General features: G+C 39.3%; 1 protein-coding gene across 2 annotated transcripts in view; it reads right to left on the bottom strand.

Annotated features, from left to right (window-relative positions):
* The window catches only part of fmn2b (formin 2b), a 75583-nt gene extending 62168 nt beyond the window's left edge, over positions 1-13415 (bottom strand). For both annotated transcript variants that reach the window (XM_061967045.2, XM_061967046.2), the window contains exons 1-2: positions 11783-13415; positions 3526-3770 (exon numbers count right to left, since the gene is read on the bottom strand). In XM_061967045.2, coding sequence (XP_061823029.2) covers positions 3526-3770; positions 11783-13251 — 1714 coding nt within the window. In that variant the 5' untranslated portion in view covers positions 13252-13415. The remainder of the gene's footprint in view (positions 1-3525; positions 3771-11782) is intronic.
* Between the last annotated feature and the right edge of the window lie 2363 nt (positions 13416-15778).

The raw sequence follows: 15778 nt of genomic DNA, 5'->3' as shown, positions 1-15778 counted from the left end.
ACTCACAACACTTCTTCATTCTCTGCCGACACAGTGTGTTCACAGACCATGGGAAAAATGACCACCATAACACACTAACATACACATTAACACCAGCAGGTAGGTACAGTAGGAATGGCTATATATAGTTTATTATTTGTGCGCTATTGAGTAATGATGCACCAAATATTTGGGTGGAAAAAGCCGTACTTTAATCACCAGAACAGTACTCCGGAAACCGATGTTGTGATGATGTACGTTATACGCACTGGGTTGTCTGTAACAGAGGCAGCGTGTCCGCGCTGTGGATGTACTTTAATAAATTTGAGATATACCTGCGGACAGCCATCGTCACAATTTAAGATGACAATGAGAGAAAGGTTCCCAGTAGGGTTGGGTGATATGGCCTTTTATTAATATCTCGATATTTTTAGGCTATGTCATGATACACGATATATATCTCGATATTTTGCCTTAGCCTTGAATTAACACTTGATGCATATAATCACACCAGTATGATGATTCTATGTGTCTACATTAAAACATTCTTGTTCATACTGCATTAATATATGGTAATTTTAAACTTTCATGCAGAGAGGGAAACCACAATTAAGTCAATTTACCAAAACTGTATTTATTAAACAATTATTAAGCAGTGGCACAAACATTCATGTCATTTCAAAAACAGAAAGTGCAAGATTGTCAGAGACATTTTAAAACAAGCTATTAGTGTACCTTTGTGCATCATGTCACTAAGATGACATATCAAAACAACACTAAATTAAAGTGCATTTTTTTGTACAGAACGCAACTAAAATAGTTTAAAACAAATAAAGTGCACTTTTGTGCATGATGTCACACAAGATATTTCAAAAAGTGTCAAATAAAAATGAGCTGCATAATAGGAACTCAAATAGTGTATTTCCTTTGCTATGTGGTAGGTTACTGCGGACGTTGTTAAATTCTGTTGTTGACTATTTTTTTCATACGGTGTTGATCTGGAAATGGTTGCTTCGGCATTTTGTTGGTGTGGCACCGAACAGAGATGTTGACATGCAGAGTTTCAAGCACTCTTCATTCTCTAGCGGGTGACTTTTCAAATGATGCTACACATTAGCAGTAGGTGCTACGTTTTGTAACAATGCTTTTGCCGCATTCTTGTTCGACATCTTCCCGCTTGAAGCCAAACCACCGCCAGACGATGGACCCCGTACTGTTTTTCTTAGGAATTAATTCTTCCTTCATTTGTTACCAAAGTTGCAGCTTCTTTCTCTCGTATTACCACTCACACTGTCCACTCCGCTAGCATCACAGCTAACGTTACCCATGCTGCTACCTCTCTGCTCAGCGAGGGCGTATGACGCGACAGTATGTGACGTATGTAAGAAGGTGCACTTGTTGTATGTCTCTGTGAGAAGGAGAGACAAGAAAGAGTGAACAAAGCCTGTAGTGTAATGCCCGCAGCTAAAAGGAACTGCATGAGAACGTATACTCGAATATCACGATATAGCATACTTGCCAACCCTCCCGGATTTTCCGGGAGACTCCCGAAATTCAGCGCCTCTCCCGAAAACCTCCCGGGACAAATTTTCTCCCGAAAATCTCCCGAAATTCAGGCGGACCTGGAGGCCACGCCCCCTCCAGCTCCATGCGGACCTGAGTGACGTGTTGACAGCCTGTTCTCACGTCCGCTTTCCCACAATGTAAACAGCCTGCCTGCCCAATCACGTTATAAGTGTAGAATGATCGAGGGCGAGTTCTTGGTTTCTTATGTGGGTTTATTGTTAGGCAGTTTCATTAACGTCCTCCCAGCGCGGTAACAACACACAACAACAGCAGTCAAGTCTTCATCTACCGTAAAGCAGTTCGTCTGCCGTAAACAGCAATGTTGTGACACTTTTAAACAGGACAATACTGCCATCTACTGTACATGCATATGTGACCCACCCATAATGTGTCACATTTTTGTGTTGATTTATTTATTTTATTTTGTGGTTTGAATTCGTTTTTGGAGCTGTCATTACACATCTATCAGTATTCACATTGATCAGTAGGGGGCAGTAGGGCGTTTCTTCCCAATTGAATGCTATCACCTGCAGACCGGAAGTGTCTTGTCATTCTGATGAGCGCGACCAGTCTGTGAACAATTGAAATGTCCTGTGTGCTTTTTCCTCCTGTATAACAGGTTAGTTTTGGTGAATCAACTCACCGAATAATATCCATGTGATCTTTATAAGTTTAAGTACACATTCTGATGATGGAGCCTAACTCTAAAGTGTTTGTGAGTTGTAGTTTGTATTTGTGAATGAATCCAGTGCACAGCTGCAGTAATCAATACAAAAAGGCGACGTGAGTGCGCAATGTTTGTATAGGAACTTCTGATCCTAATTCAGACTCCCAAATTAGAGCTCCCGTTTTCTTATTGATTTTATAATGTATATTTGTATAATGTGTGTGTTCTGAAATAGTGACAGAGAATAGAACAAGGCTGGACAATTCAACCCTTAACTCAACAATGAGTAGATGAGTGTTATGTGTGTGTATATGTGTAAATAAATGAACACTTAAATTCAAGTATTTATTTTATTTATATATATATATATATATATATATATATAGCTAGAATTCACTGAAAGTCAAGTATTTGTTATGTATATATATCTTAACCACGCCCCCAACCACGCCCCCCGCCCCACCCCCAACCACCTCCCGAAATCGGAGGTCTCAAGGTTGGCAAGTATGCGATAAAGTCATTTTCTATATCGCACAGAGACAAACCCGCGACATATCGAGTATATTCGATATATCGCCCAGCCCCCGTTCCCAGCAACGCAAAGCAAGTGTGATGTCAGGTTCGCTTTTTGTCACAGACGGCGCGACAGAATCTAAACAGAGTCTTTAAACACGAGCACAGTCTCCAATAACCCCAGAAATAGATGCTAGATTCGTTGCCAGTCCTTTTTTATTAAAGAGTGACTAAAAGGATAGGGGAAATCTATAAAAAAAAGAAAACATTCTCAACAAAGTACATTGTCTCCCAGTTCCTGGGGGTCTTGTTTTTTTTTATAACATGTTTTGGTCGAGTCCTCAATTACAGAATGATTAGCAAGCTCAATATTACATTTTATTAATTAATAGAGAAAGTTAAAAAATTGCCATGCAGCGATGTGAAGATAATTAACTTGTACACCATGTAATGTACAGAATATCAGAAGCATTTATTCAGGTAGAAATATCACAGGTTACAGCTTGGATAGCCCCCCCCCTGAAAATTATCTGTGTAGGGTACACTTATTAATGATGAAAAATTATACCTATCTACGATTATTTGCGAATAATTTGGGGTAAACTATGAACAAAATGCGATCAATTTCGATAAAATATTTTAATCGTTTGACAGCCCAAATACGTGTGTATAGATATATAGGTACAAAATGCGATTGATCCCATTTTGTTCATAGTTTATTCAAAATTAAAATTACATAATAAGGCAATTATATGTCTTATTATGTATTTCAGTATAAAAAGTCATGGATTTGAACTTACCTGTGAAGACATCTTGGCAACTGCAAGAAGAAACCTGTCCAGAGGAAGATCTCCTTGTTGCACAAATTGGTTGACTTCCTCCACTCCTGTGGCTGAATTCCTCAAAATCCACAGACCCCACACCATTTGCTTCCCTGCATCTCATTCTCTTCTCAAGCTCCTCTGTCCAGTCAGCCGAGCGACTCAGAGGCCCAGTAATGCTTTGGGAGCGCTGCCTTGGAACCTGGTGACTGCCCCCCATCATCCTGAGAATAAAAGCTTTGAATGGATCTTATTCATCATAATAACATGATTAATTGAGTAATTATAGTATGCAAAATTAGAGGGCAATGATTAAACATAACCATTCATTGTAAAAAGTCAATATTCTTTAAAACTACTACTGCAGAGTAGCTACGGAAAGTAAACACAACAAATGGCAAAATACCTACTTTTTCTCATGCAAAACAAAACTATTAAACTATAAAATAAAGAATTAGGGGGGAAAATATGTGTCTGAAACCTACAAGAATAATATAATGGCCGTTTTGTCCTTGACGACTACCGTATTTTCCGGACTATAAGTCGCAGTTTTTTTTATAGTTTGGCCGGCGGTGCGACTTATACTCAGGAGCGACTTATATGTGAAGTTATTAACACATTACCTTAAAATATCAAATAATATTATTTAGCTCATTCACGTAAGAGACTAGACGTATACGATTTCATCGGATTTAGCGATTAGGAGTGACAGATTGTTTGGTAAACGTATAGCATGTTCTATAAGTTGTAGTTATTTGAATGACTCTTACCATAATATGTTACGTTAACATACCAGGCACGTTCTCAGTTGGTTATTTATGCCTCATATAACGTACACTTATTCAGCCTGTTGTTCACTATTCTTTATTTATTTTAAATTGCTTTTCAAATGTCTATTCTTGGTGTTGGGTTTTATCAAATAAATTTCCCCCAAAAATGCGACTTATACTCCAGGGCGACTTATATATGTTTTTTTCCTTCTTTATTATGCATTTTCGGCAGGTGCGACTTATACTCCGGTGCGACTTATACTCCGAAAAATACGGTATGTGCATAAAAAGTAATCTTGAAGCACCTTTTGCCTTTTGCAGCACTGTTCCTGATAAATTTAGAGAAAAAAATGTGTCTGGGGGCCGTATATCTATTTTTAGGAACACTAATACAAAACCTCACAATAATGTCTGATCGAATGCTAAAAACGTTATGACAGATCGCCTTAAAAAACGGAATGGAATTTTTAATTTTTTTTTACTGAATGAGACACCCAGAATGTACATGAAAATAAAGAATGTTAACAATGAACAGTAAAACACTGAATATTGACAACATATGAATGTCACACCCCCTCTTGATCGACATATTTTACAATTAAGCGAAACGCAACAAAAATACAACAAACACAGCGAAATATGAATGCGAAGGGTCAAAAAACCCCACCTACAATCAGATATATCTGATACATCACTAAGCTTTAGAACTTTGTTAGAAAAATCTCCTTCCGCGTCTGTCCCTGACATCCGCATTTCAGGCTGGCCCCTCTGGAAACACTCTGTGGAAAAGCTCCCCACCCACACTGCTTGGTGCCTCGTCTGAGCTGCTGTGACTTCCTCCCATAGTAACTAATTAGATTACCATAGTAACTAATTAGATAACCATAGTAACTAGTATACAATGCAAAAGCACAGATTCCAACCATTGAAATACTTTGTATAGTTCAAGACTTACGGTCATTTGAAAACATCCCTGCACATAATTATGGTAGCTCCAGTTTCCATCTTAAAGATCTAAAAAAATTATTTGGGAATGTCCAGCGGGCCAGATTGAAAAACGTAACGGGGGCCTTAATTTGCCCAGATTTGTACTACAGTAACATTGCATCACATCATATAGATGTTATAGAGCTCTAAAGGAATCTTGAGTTTCACTTCTAAATGTTTCAGCATGCTGTATTTACTTGATCCTATCCTTGAATTGTTGGTTTGAATCTGTTAATCGCCCTCAGCATCTTGTGCTGTTTAAATGGTTCATCCCAATTGCTTTTATGATCTTCCCTTGTCTAACACTTTTAGATGTGCTAAATTAATGTTTTTTTATACTTTCTTCTGTCAGCTTTTCAGACAGGTGTATTGACATTGTTTAGTAAATGTCTAGATCATCATTTCTGCTTTCTCTTAATCTTTTACTGCTATCATGACAGGGTACTCCCACTCTCACCTGTCCCTCCTATTCTACTGATCATTCCTATACCTCTCCTACTAGTGTCGTTCTTCTATTTCTATTGCAAAAGTCCTCCCGGTTTTCTCTCTTGGCTTGCCTTGCTGTTCTCCTTACCACAGGCCTTTTTAATAAAGAATTGAGTTCTGCATGTTGCAAGTTATTCTAACCAATCTTGATGCCTGTCCTCTGTGGCACCAGCTTCATCTTACTCCCACATTTTTGCTGCTGTAAAACAATTTGGGTTATATGATTATTGTCAGGCTTGTCCCTGACAGTTTGACTGTGTTTTAGTTTTTCCTCTGCGTTTGTCTTAGTTTTCTGTCAGGGCTTTTATTTTGTCTTCATTTCCTGATTGTCTCCCTGAGTGCTGCTTCCCCTCAGCTGTGGCTGATTGGCACCTGGCCACACCTGGTGTCAATCACCCAGCTGCTATTTAAACCTGCCTTCCCCTCCAGTCAGTGCTGGATTATTGTCATAGTCGATGTCTGTCATAATACTTGTCGTTGTAGCTCTGTCTACTTTTGTTCACTCTGCTCATGTCATAGTTCCTTCGTGTCACAGTAAGTGTTTTTGTTTCTTGTCGACAGTTAGCCTTTGTGCTATTTTAGTTCATAGCCTAGTTTGTTGTCCGCCTTGTGCGCGCCTTTTGTTTGTACCCTTTTGTTTGTTTTTTTGCTATAGTGTTAAATTAAATCATGTTTTCTTGTACCAAGCCTGACGCCATCTCTGCATCTTGGGGTTCGCCACCAACATACTCTGACAATTATCTTACGAAGCTACCTCCTCTGACATGTCTAGCATTGCTTTCTTCTCTTCACTCGTTCTTTAGAACTTGCCAAAGTCAGCCTTTTCCAAATCTTTATTTTATAACTCCAAGACCTTGTCTTCATTCCACTTCCTCTCCCATGTAACTCACCACTGGATTACGATCATTCCCCAATGTTTGATACAAAAGTGATATCTAATGCTGACACTGCTCCTGTATATTCATCCTAGTGTCTAGATTATTATTATTCATCAGTTCTGCAATTATTTTCCCAATTGCATCTCTGATGATCTTTTAGTCTATTCTGGCCTTGCATTTCCAACAACTTGTCAGAGTTGAACCTTTTACATCAGGGGTGTCACACTCATTTTCATTGAGGGCGACATCGCAGTAATGGCTGCTTTCAGAGGGCCGCTTTTTAAAAATTAATTTCCATTATGTACCAGGGTAATAACCTGGGATTAATCATGATTAATCGAAATGCATAAGCATTTGCTTATTAGATTTGTTTATGTATAACTTGCTTTAAAATCATAGATAAAGGTGACTTGCAGATATTTAACGATTTGTTTTTATCTCACAAAAACAGTTTTGCAATACAGTATATAATAATATAATTGGCATGATCAGATAATATTAATGTTTAAAATATGCATCTTTATTTTCTGCCATAATTGAAAGAATGAATGCATTTAGTAAAAAAAAAAAGTTTTATTTTTATTTAACAGGGGCCACATAAAATGATGTGGTGGGCCAGAATTGGCCCCCGGGCCTTGAGTTTGACACAGGTGTTTTACATGGACTGTAGTAGTTAAATACTACTAGGGATGCACAATATTTTCGGCGGCCGATAATGGCAATTATTGTGTCACATCTATATTTCTGATATTGAAAAATCAAACGATAAAATGAGCCGGTGGTACTAAAGGCTTATCATCTCAGTGTTTGTTGCTGAGCTCTCCATTGTGGCTTCTGCTGCTCCCTGGCTCCTCAACCCTTCCTCCCCTGTAATATGTTCGCATTATTTTGAGGTCATGATACTGGGGGCTACTGTGTACAGGGAAAAGCATCATAGCACAGCAGTCTACGGTGTTGGCTTTTTTTTGCCATGTCGGACATATCACTTAGATTTTGCAAAACATGTTCTGCAGAAGGGTTAAAGATGAGCTTCAACAAAATAAAATCTGATAAGTCACCTTCAAATTCATCAATGTGAAAATTTCTGGAAGCACGACCAAGCTGCCTGTGCTGCTGAGTCAAGACCTAGTGTTAATAGAGACAACTGCAGAAAATGTCAATCCACAGGACTGATGAGAAAGCGTTTGATAGGTAGCAATAATTTGAAAGAAAATACCTAAAGGTGAAATAACTTGAAAATAAAATGAGTGGTTGTTTATGTTTAACTTCATGGTTCATCTGAAGGCACAGGTAACTTTGTTAATGTTTATGATGTCTTAATGGAAAAATGCACTTTATCATGAATACCCCGTAACTGTCACAGCAAGCTTCATGTAAAAAAAATGCTACTGTATGTGCTGAGTTCGCCCCCTGTTGGTCAAAGTGAATACTAAATACATGCCATTTTATATAACAGAGATGGACTACAAGATTAATTATTTAACTGTGTATCCTAGGTTTGTGGTCAGAAGGTGCACGCTATGTAATTTTATTTTATGTTTGTTAGGATTTTCAATTTTAATTTTCACGTTCGTATTTAATTTCCATTATGGTGCATCCCTAATTACGACCAGTCATCCTTTTCCACATTGCCACTACTAGGGGTACACCCTGGACAAGTCGCCACCTCATCGCACGGCCAACAAAGATAGACAGACAACATTCACACACTAGGGCCAATTTAGTGTTGCCAATCAACCTATCCCCAGGTGCATGTCTTGGAGGCGGTGAGTCACAGGGAGAACATGCAAACTCCAAACAGAAATACCCCAGGCCTGGGAATTGAACCCAGGACCTTCTCACTGTAAGGTACAAGCGGTCACCACTGCTTCACCGTACTGCCAAACTACAATCCATAAACTATGATTAACCAATACATTTTTCCTGGTTGGACTGACTGATTTCCGCCATCATTTTACCAATGTCAGTCCTACAAGACCCAAATGATATACTGTTGCCTTGACTATCAGCTAAATTTAAAAAAAGAAAATTATGTAACCTCAGCATTACTGTTTATCACTCCTGTAGTAATAAACATTACAAGGGCTTTTTTTTTTTTTTTTTTTAATCAACGTGGAATTTCTTTTGTAACAGTTGGCCCCCTTCTACTGGTTGTCTTCTTTTCCTTGTCACTCTTGATGCCTCTGCATATAGTAGGAAAGCTTTCTCTCCACTTTTGCTTTCTGAATTTCACATCCAAATACAAAGTTCAAAACTTAACAGGGATGTCGGTCCCACAAGTGTCTTTGACACTGGCTGCGTTTCCATTACCCCTTGAAATGTGCAAAACCTACATTTCGCAATAAGAAACTGGTAATGGGAACACACATTTCGAAAAACCTCTCAAATGTTTTTACGCTGTCATGAAGTGGTTTTTCCAGACAATTCGATAATGAAGTGTGTCACAAAGACTCATTGGAAACACTTTTTCCGCATTGCAAGGCCACCTAATCATCGGACATGATGCGTCCGTGAATTCCTTGATCACAATTCTCTGTTGCCTTTGAGCAATCACCCACTGCCTTCATTCTCTATTGACAATCACGGCAACAGCAGGGGCTTTAATTGTAATCACAGCTCCAAAACCATGGAACCCTGTAACTGTCATCTTCCTCAAAGTGACATTTTACAAGAATTACGGCTCATGATACAAAAACACCCTTTAATGGAAAGTTAAAGTTAAAGTACCACTGATAGTCACACACACACACTAGGTGTGGTGAAATTATCCTCTGCATTGGACCCATCCTTATGTTCACCACCTGGGAGGTGAGGGGAGCTGTGAGCAGCAGCGGTGGCCGCGCTTGGGAATCATTTTGGTGATTCAACCCCCAATTCCAACCCTTGATGCTGAGTGCAAAGCAGGGAGGCAATGAGTCCCATTTTTATAGTCTTTGGTATGACTCGGCCGGGGTTTGAACTCATGACCTTCCAGTCCCAGGGCGGACACTCTAACCACAAGGGAACTGAGCAGGTAACAGTCAAATCGCAAATGTACTTTTTCGAAATTTTAGAAATATTGCTTTTATTTTGCGAAAAACTGCAACGGAAACACAGCTACTGACATATTTTTCCTCCACCTCACCACTCAGTCAGAAGTCCCTCCAGCTATCAGAACCGCACTGTCCTTGTCATTGCAGCTTTTACAGTGAGTGGGGTGGACACCGCTCTTTAGGGCCTTCAGACTTGGTCAGGAGCTATACATAAACACTGCCTCAAATCCGTAAAGTCTGACAACTACTTGTTCCTTCCTGAACCAGGAAGAGGCGTGTCTCCTGATTGCCAGGTGAGAGAGCCAGCGCTCAAATCAGGGTAAAGTGGCAACACAAAATAGTTAAAAAAAAAATAAGGTAAGTGGAACGAGAACAGTGGTTCTAACCTGGGTTCTATCGAATCCTAGGGGTTCGGCGAGTCGGCCTCAGGGGTTCGGCGGAGCCTCCGCCGCGGAGGTCAGGACACACCCGACTCATCGTGTAAATAAAAACTTCTCCCTATCGGCGTATTATGGATACCCTCAAACAATGTTCCCTCTAATTTTCCATATGCGTGGACCTACTCAGTGGCCTAGTGGTTAGAGTGTCCGCCCTGAGATCGGTAGGTTGTGAGTTCAAACCCCGGCCGAGTCATACCAAAGACTATAAAAATGGGACCCATTACCTCCCTGCTGGGCACTCAGCATCAAGGGTTGGAATTGGGGGTTAAATCACCAAAAATTATTCCCGGGCGTGGCACCGCTGCTGCCCACTGCTCCCTCACTTCCCAGGGGGTGAACAAGGGTGATGGGTCAAATGCATATGACACATTTCACCACACCTAGTGTGTGTGTGACAATCATTGGTACTTTAACTTAGCCACACCAGCAGCACACCTGTCCCAAACCTGACTAAATACCAAGTTAAATGTTTTATTACTATAATCAAATGACAACAGTAATTTCCATGGGATTATTTTCTAAAATAAGTGTTTTGACCCACTTACAATGACAGTAACACAACATATTGTTTTTCATGAGCTGTGTACTAGTATTGTATGTCTGGTTGGGGGTCCTGCTTTGGAAATAATTTGTACCCCTTTCCGATATCGCATTTAGTTCCCACTAAAACATTCACATGTTGCACAATGAGATGTAAACATGGGATCATGTGTACATTCCTGTAACTTTCTGTTTGTAAAATATATCTTTATTAGTATTTCTTTAATATAATAACATCATTTCATGATTAATATTTATAAATTAAGATTAAATTAAGAAAAAAAACATTTTATTTTTCACTAAAGGGTTCGGTGAATGCGCATATGAAACTGGTGGGGTTCAGTACCTCCTACAAGGTTAATAACCACTGAACTAGGAAATAAGAGCGTTCAGGAATTGAATAACAAAACTAAGTCAAACACAATATAAGTCCAACCTGTTATTTGGGACATTACATCTGGTTCTAACATAGAACAACAGAATGACATCATTAGCTGAGCATCATTATAATCAACTAAGTTATAAAGAGAGGTAAGACAAGATTCAGCATCATAAATGTTAATGTTTGCACTGTTTTATCTTTATGTCCAGCAAGATAATAATTACTTGCACCATTCAGAGAGGTTAAAGTTAGCTTCAAACAAGGTTAACTCTTATTAATTACATATGCTAGTATTTTGTATGTGTATGTGCCTGTGTTCTGAACGTTCCTATGATTGTTTGTTTCTGATTGTTTGCTGCAGACATGGGTATAGTGATGATGACTTGTTGATTATTAATAATGTATCAAGAAAATGGGTAGATGGATGGAACATGGCAATATTTCACAAACTCTTTGAAAGTTTGTGTGTAACTCTGGTAATTACAATAACAATACTGAAATCAGCCTTTTCATATCAAACCATAAACTGGTTTATAGCCATATTTACTCTTTTGTGTGTGGTCTAGTTCTCACAAATATACAGCAGCGAGTAAATTAAATTTATTCCTGAGAGATTATGATTTGTAGGATGAATAAATATTAATAATAAATATAATGTGGTAAACGCATATCACAAATTCTATCAGGGATACCTATTTCATTAATGCCCAACCAAAGTTACCTTTGCAAGTGATGATGGCTTCTTTGTGGAGACATGGGGCTGGGGGATAGGGACAGAGCTGGTGAGTGTCCTGGGGAGCTGAGTTGTCTGGTGGTGGTCTTAATGTAGGAAGGGAAGATGGGAGGGTAAGGTTTCACCACAGGGTTTGAAGAGGAGTAGTTGGACCTGAGAATGTGTTTGGCCAATGTGGGGCTCCCTTGGGAAGGTGTAAGGCAAACACTGCTTCTCCTGCTCTGTTTACTGGAGGGGGAAGCATCATGGCACCGTTCCAACAAAGTACTCAAGCTTTCCTCAAATGCACCCATGCCAAAGTCGTTCTCACCTTCTTCAAATGGTGTCCCAGAACTCATCCTTTCCATGGCATGTCTGCTTGTGTCGGGGCTGTCTACAAGAATGTGATCAGGAAGAGTCTCCCACAACTCATCATTATTTTCACCTCCTGTTTCCTGCTGCTCTGTCGGGCCTTGACTTGTGCTGTCCAGCGTAGGATCGGGGAGGCTGCTACTGCTAGTTGCCGTGGTAACTGGGTGGAGTGTAGCTATGGCGATGACTGTGGGAGGGGACTGCTGCAGACAGGCGTGCTGGTCTTTTGTCATACCACCAACAGAGGACTTTTTCTCCTTTCCATTCCCATTCATATCGTGATGCTCCTCCATCTCCTCGTGTATTTTTCTTTTGGGTACGTCAGTGAGGGTGTGTAATCCCACTGCTTGCTCAGTTCCGTCCTCTAGAAAAGAAAGCGCATCGGACCCAAGCTCTAATTCAAGTGTTTCAGCATTGGACATTCTCCTCCCCTCTCCTTCGCAACTAATATTACTTTCATGCTGCACGTTTTCCTGAGCAACCGATTTAAGTACTCCATGGTGGTGTTGGAGTCTGATAGCAAGCTGGATGTCTGCAAGCAAATCATCCTGATCTGCTGCTGAGTGGAAACTGTAAATGTCAGTATCAGAACCGGAACTCCCTGCCTTCTGCTCTTTTTCTTGTGTGGGAGAAGCTGCTGATGCTGCGACTGATGCTTTATGAGGCTTCGGTTCTCCATTGGTTTCTCCTTGTTGTTTCTTCTTGCCGTCTGGCAACTCTGCTTCAATGTCTGACTGCCCCACTTCATCCGCAGACAGATCAGGCGTTTTATTCCTGGCCGATTCGTCATGTTGAGACGCAAGCACATCCTCACTTGAGCCTGTTAATGAAGAGCACGCATTTCCTTTCCCTTTCGAATGAGCCTTTCTTTTCCGGATAGAGAAAACAGACGACTTGGCCTCGTGTTTGTTTTTTTTCCTGTCTGGCGCTGTACCGTGCATCTTCCCTCCTGCCCCTGTGCCTTTAATGCCATTCTTACTGTGGTGTTTCTTACCACCACTCTTTGTGGTGTCCCCTCTTCCCTCGCCCGGTCCATCTTCTAATGAAGGGTAGCTTCCATTACCAGCGGCTGGAGCTCTTCTTTGCTTCGCCTCCTGGTTGCCCATGTTGATGGAGAATGTCAGACGGTCTCAGGTCATGCCTGGCAGCGTGTCCACCTTTTAGTCTCCGGTAAAAAAAGATCTACCACGGCTGATCATTTTCCAATCTATGAGGATTCCTGTAAATCAACGCTGGTGTCCGGTGATGAGGATTAGCGTGGTTTCGGATGTTGACGCTGATTCAGGAAAGAGAATGATGCCCCCTCCTTCCCTTTTTTCCTCTGTGACGTCCCCTCCCCCTCCTCCCCATCTGCTTAAACGCATGAGACAAGCACTACACAGAGCTTAGTCCGCATGCATGAAAATAAGGACTATACGATGGAAATTAGCATGGTGCAAAATCTGGTGTAGCCATCTTCTTAATGTAACTGCACGTTGTCCTTCATATAAACAGATACAAAAATAAATAAATAAATGAAAATAAGGAAATCAAGCCAACCCAATAAAAGACTGAAGTACCACAAGAATAAAGCTAATTCCTGAAGCTGTGGTGTCAAAAAGCTCATTAGTTCCGTCACTCAGTTTGCTGATTGTATAATGATCATCAACAAAAAGATGGGGTTGGGCTGCCGAAAAATTATTTTCTACCAAAAAAGGAAATTTCAGTAAAGTTCTTAAGCTATATACTTATTTAGATGTGTTAATCAACTTCTTAATTGCAAATTTCCCATCAGCTTGTCCCTTTTGAACAACGGTAACAACTCTGTTTTCTGTGGAAGAGTACAGCCTATTTAAAAATACAGTAATAGGCAGTTTCAGTTTCAGTTTATTTCGAACATGCATACGATGCAATGTCATGCATCACATATTTCCAGTTGTTTCATTATAGCACGTCCGAAAAAGAGTAGGAAGAAGCTGAGCTTATTTAATCCTACCCCTTTTCATACCGTAGCAATTTTATCCCATATCCTTGTTCACTGTAACAGAACAGTGAATAAATAATAAATGAATAATATACCATAGTAAGTAAACAAATATTAAATACATAGATAATCTTTATCTAAAAAAAAAAGGGTTCAATGTTCATCATAATTATTGTTCATCCATATTCAATGGATGAGAATTCATAAGATTTTTCCAGTTCCGATTCCACTTTCAATTGTTCTTAACAATTCGGTACCTTAATGGTTGTCTTATTGATTCCTATTTGGAAAAAAGAGGGGGAAAAAGGTGGATTCATCTCAATTGTGTTTAGTTTAGAGGTAACATTACCTTAAAAAGCCCACAGTGAGGTCACATACTTAGCATAGAAGAAAAAAAAGACTTTTTTAAAAGATGAATGTAATAAATATTCTTCTGTGGAATTTAACAAAACAAATCATGTGGATATTACCCAAAAATGTAACATTTAGTAACATGTGATATTAACTTATTACATGCAAAGTGAAATATGTTATGCCTTTATTTGTTATAATTTTGATGATTATAGCTTACAATCAGAGGTGGGTAGAGTAGCCAGAAATTGTACTCAAGTAAGAGTACTGTTACTTTAGAGATTTATTACTCAAGTAAAAGTAAGGAGTAGTCACCCAAATATTTACTTGAGTAAAAGTAAAAAGTATGTTGTGAAAAAACTACTCAAGTACTGAGTAACTGATGAGTAACATACACACTCATATCATATATATATATATATATATATATATATATATATATATATATATATATACACATATATATATATATATATATATATATATACACACACACATTTATATATATATATATACATTTATATATATATACAGTATATAATTTATATTTATTTATTTTGCCGTTTTTGTTTACATGTTAAAGGTGTTTTAATGAATATACATGCATGTTTAACACATATAGATTCCTTTCTTTCATGAAGACAAGAATATAAGTTGGTGTATTACCTGATTCTGATGACTTGCATTGATTGTAATCAGACAGTAGTGCTGATAGCGTCCACGTTTTCAAATGGAGGAGAAAAAAGTTCCTCCTTTCTGTCTAATACCACATGAAAGTGGTTGGTTTTTGGCATTTTATTTGTCCAGCTTCCATATTCGTTTTTATACACTTTACAAGAAATACATTGGCGGCAAACTCCGTAGCTTGCTAGCTTGTTTGCGCTGGCTTTCGGAGACTCTTGTTTTGAAAGCGCAGGCGCGATGGAGCGGCACATTTATTGTGAAGACAGGAACTGTGCAGTCAGTCTTTAGGCTTTTGACGGGAAATAAAAAAGGGTCTTTTTTCCTTCACACTTTTGATTGATTGATTGAAACTTTTATCAGTAGATTGCACAGTACAGTACATATTCCGTACAATTGACCACTAAATGGTAACACCCCAATAAGTTTTTCAACTTGTTTAAGTCAGGTCATGTGACCGCCTGGCTCTGTTTGATTGGTCCAACGTCACCAGTGACTGCATCTGATTGGTGGAACGGAGTGAACGTCACCAGTGACTGTATTTGTTGAAACGCAGGTACTATGAAGGTCTGTCTGACAGACCAAAACAAACAAAGCGTGCATTAACAGATCGATAAAAATTAGTAGCGAGTAGCGAG

The sequence above is a fragment of the Nerophis lumbriciformis genome, linkage group LG11 (assembly GCF_033978685.3).
Source record: "Nerophis lumbriciformis linkage group LG11, RoL_Nlum_v2.1, whole genome shotgun sequence".
Lineage (NCBI taxonomy): Eukaryota > Metazoa > Chordata > Actinopteri > Syngnathiformes > Syngnathidae > Nerophis > Nerophis lumbriciformis.
This window is presented reverse-complemented; position numbering and strand designations above follow the sequence as displayed.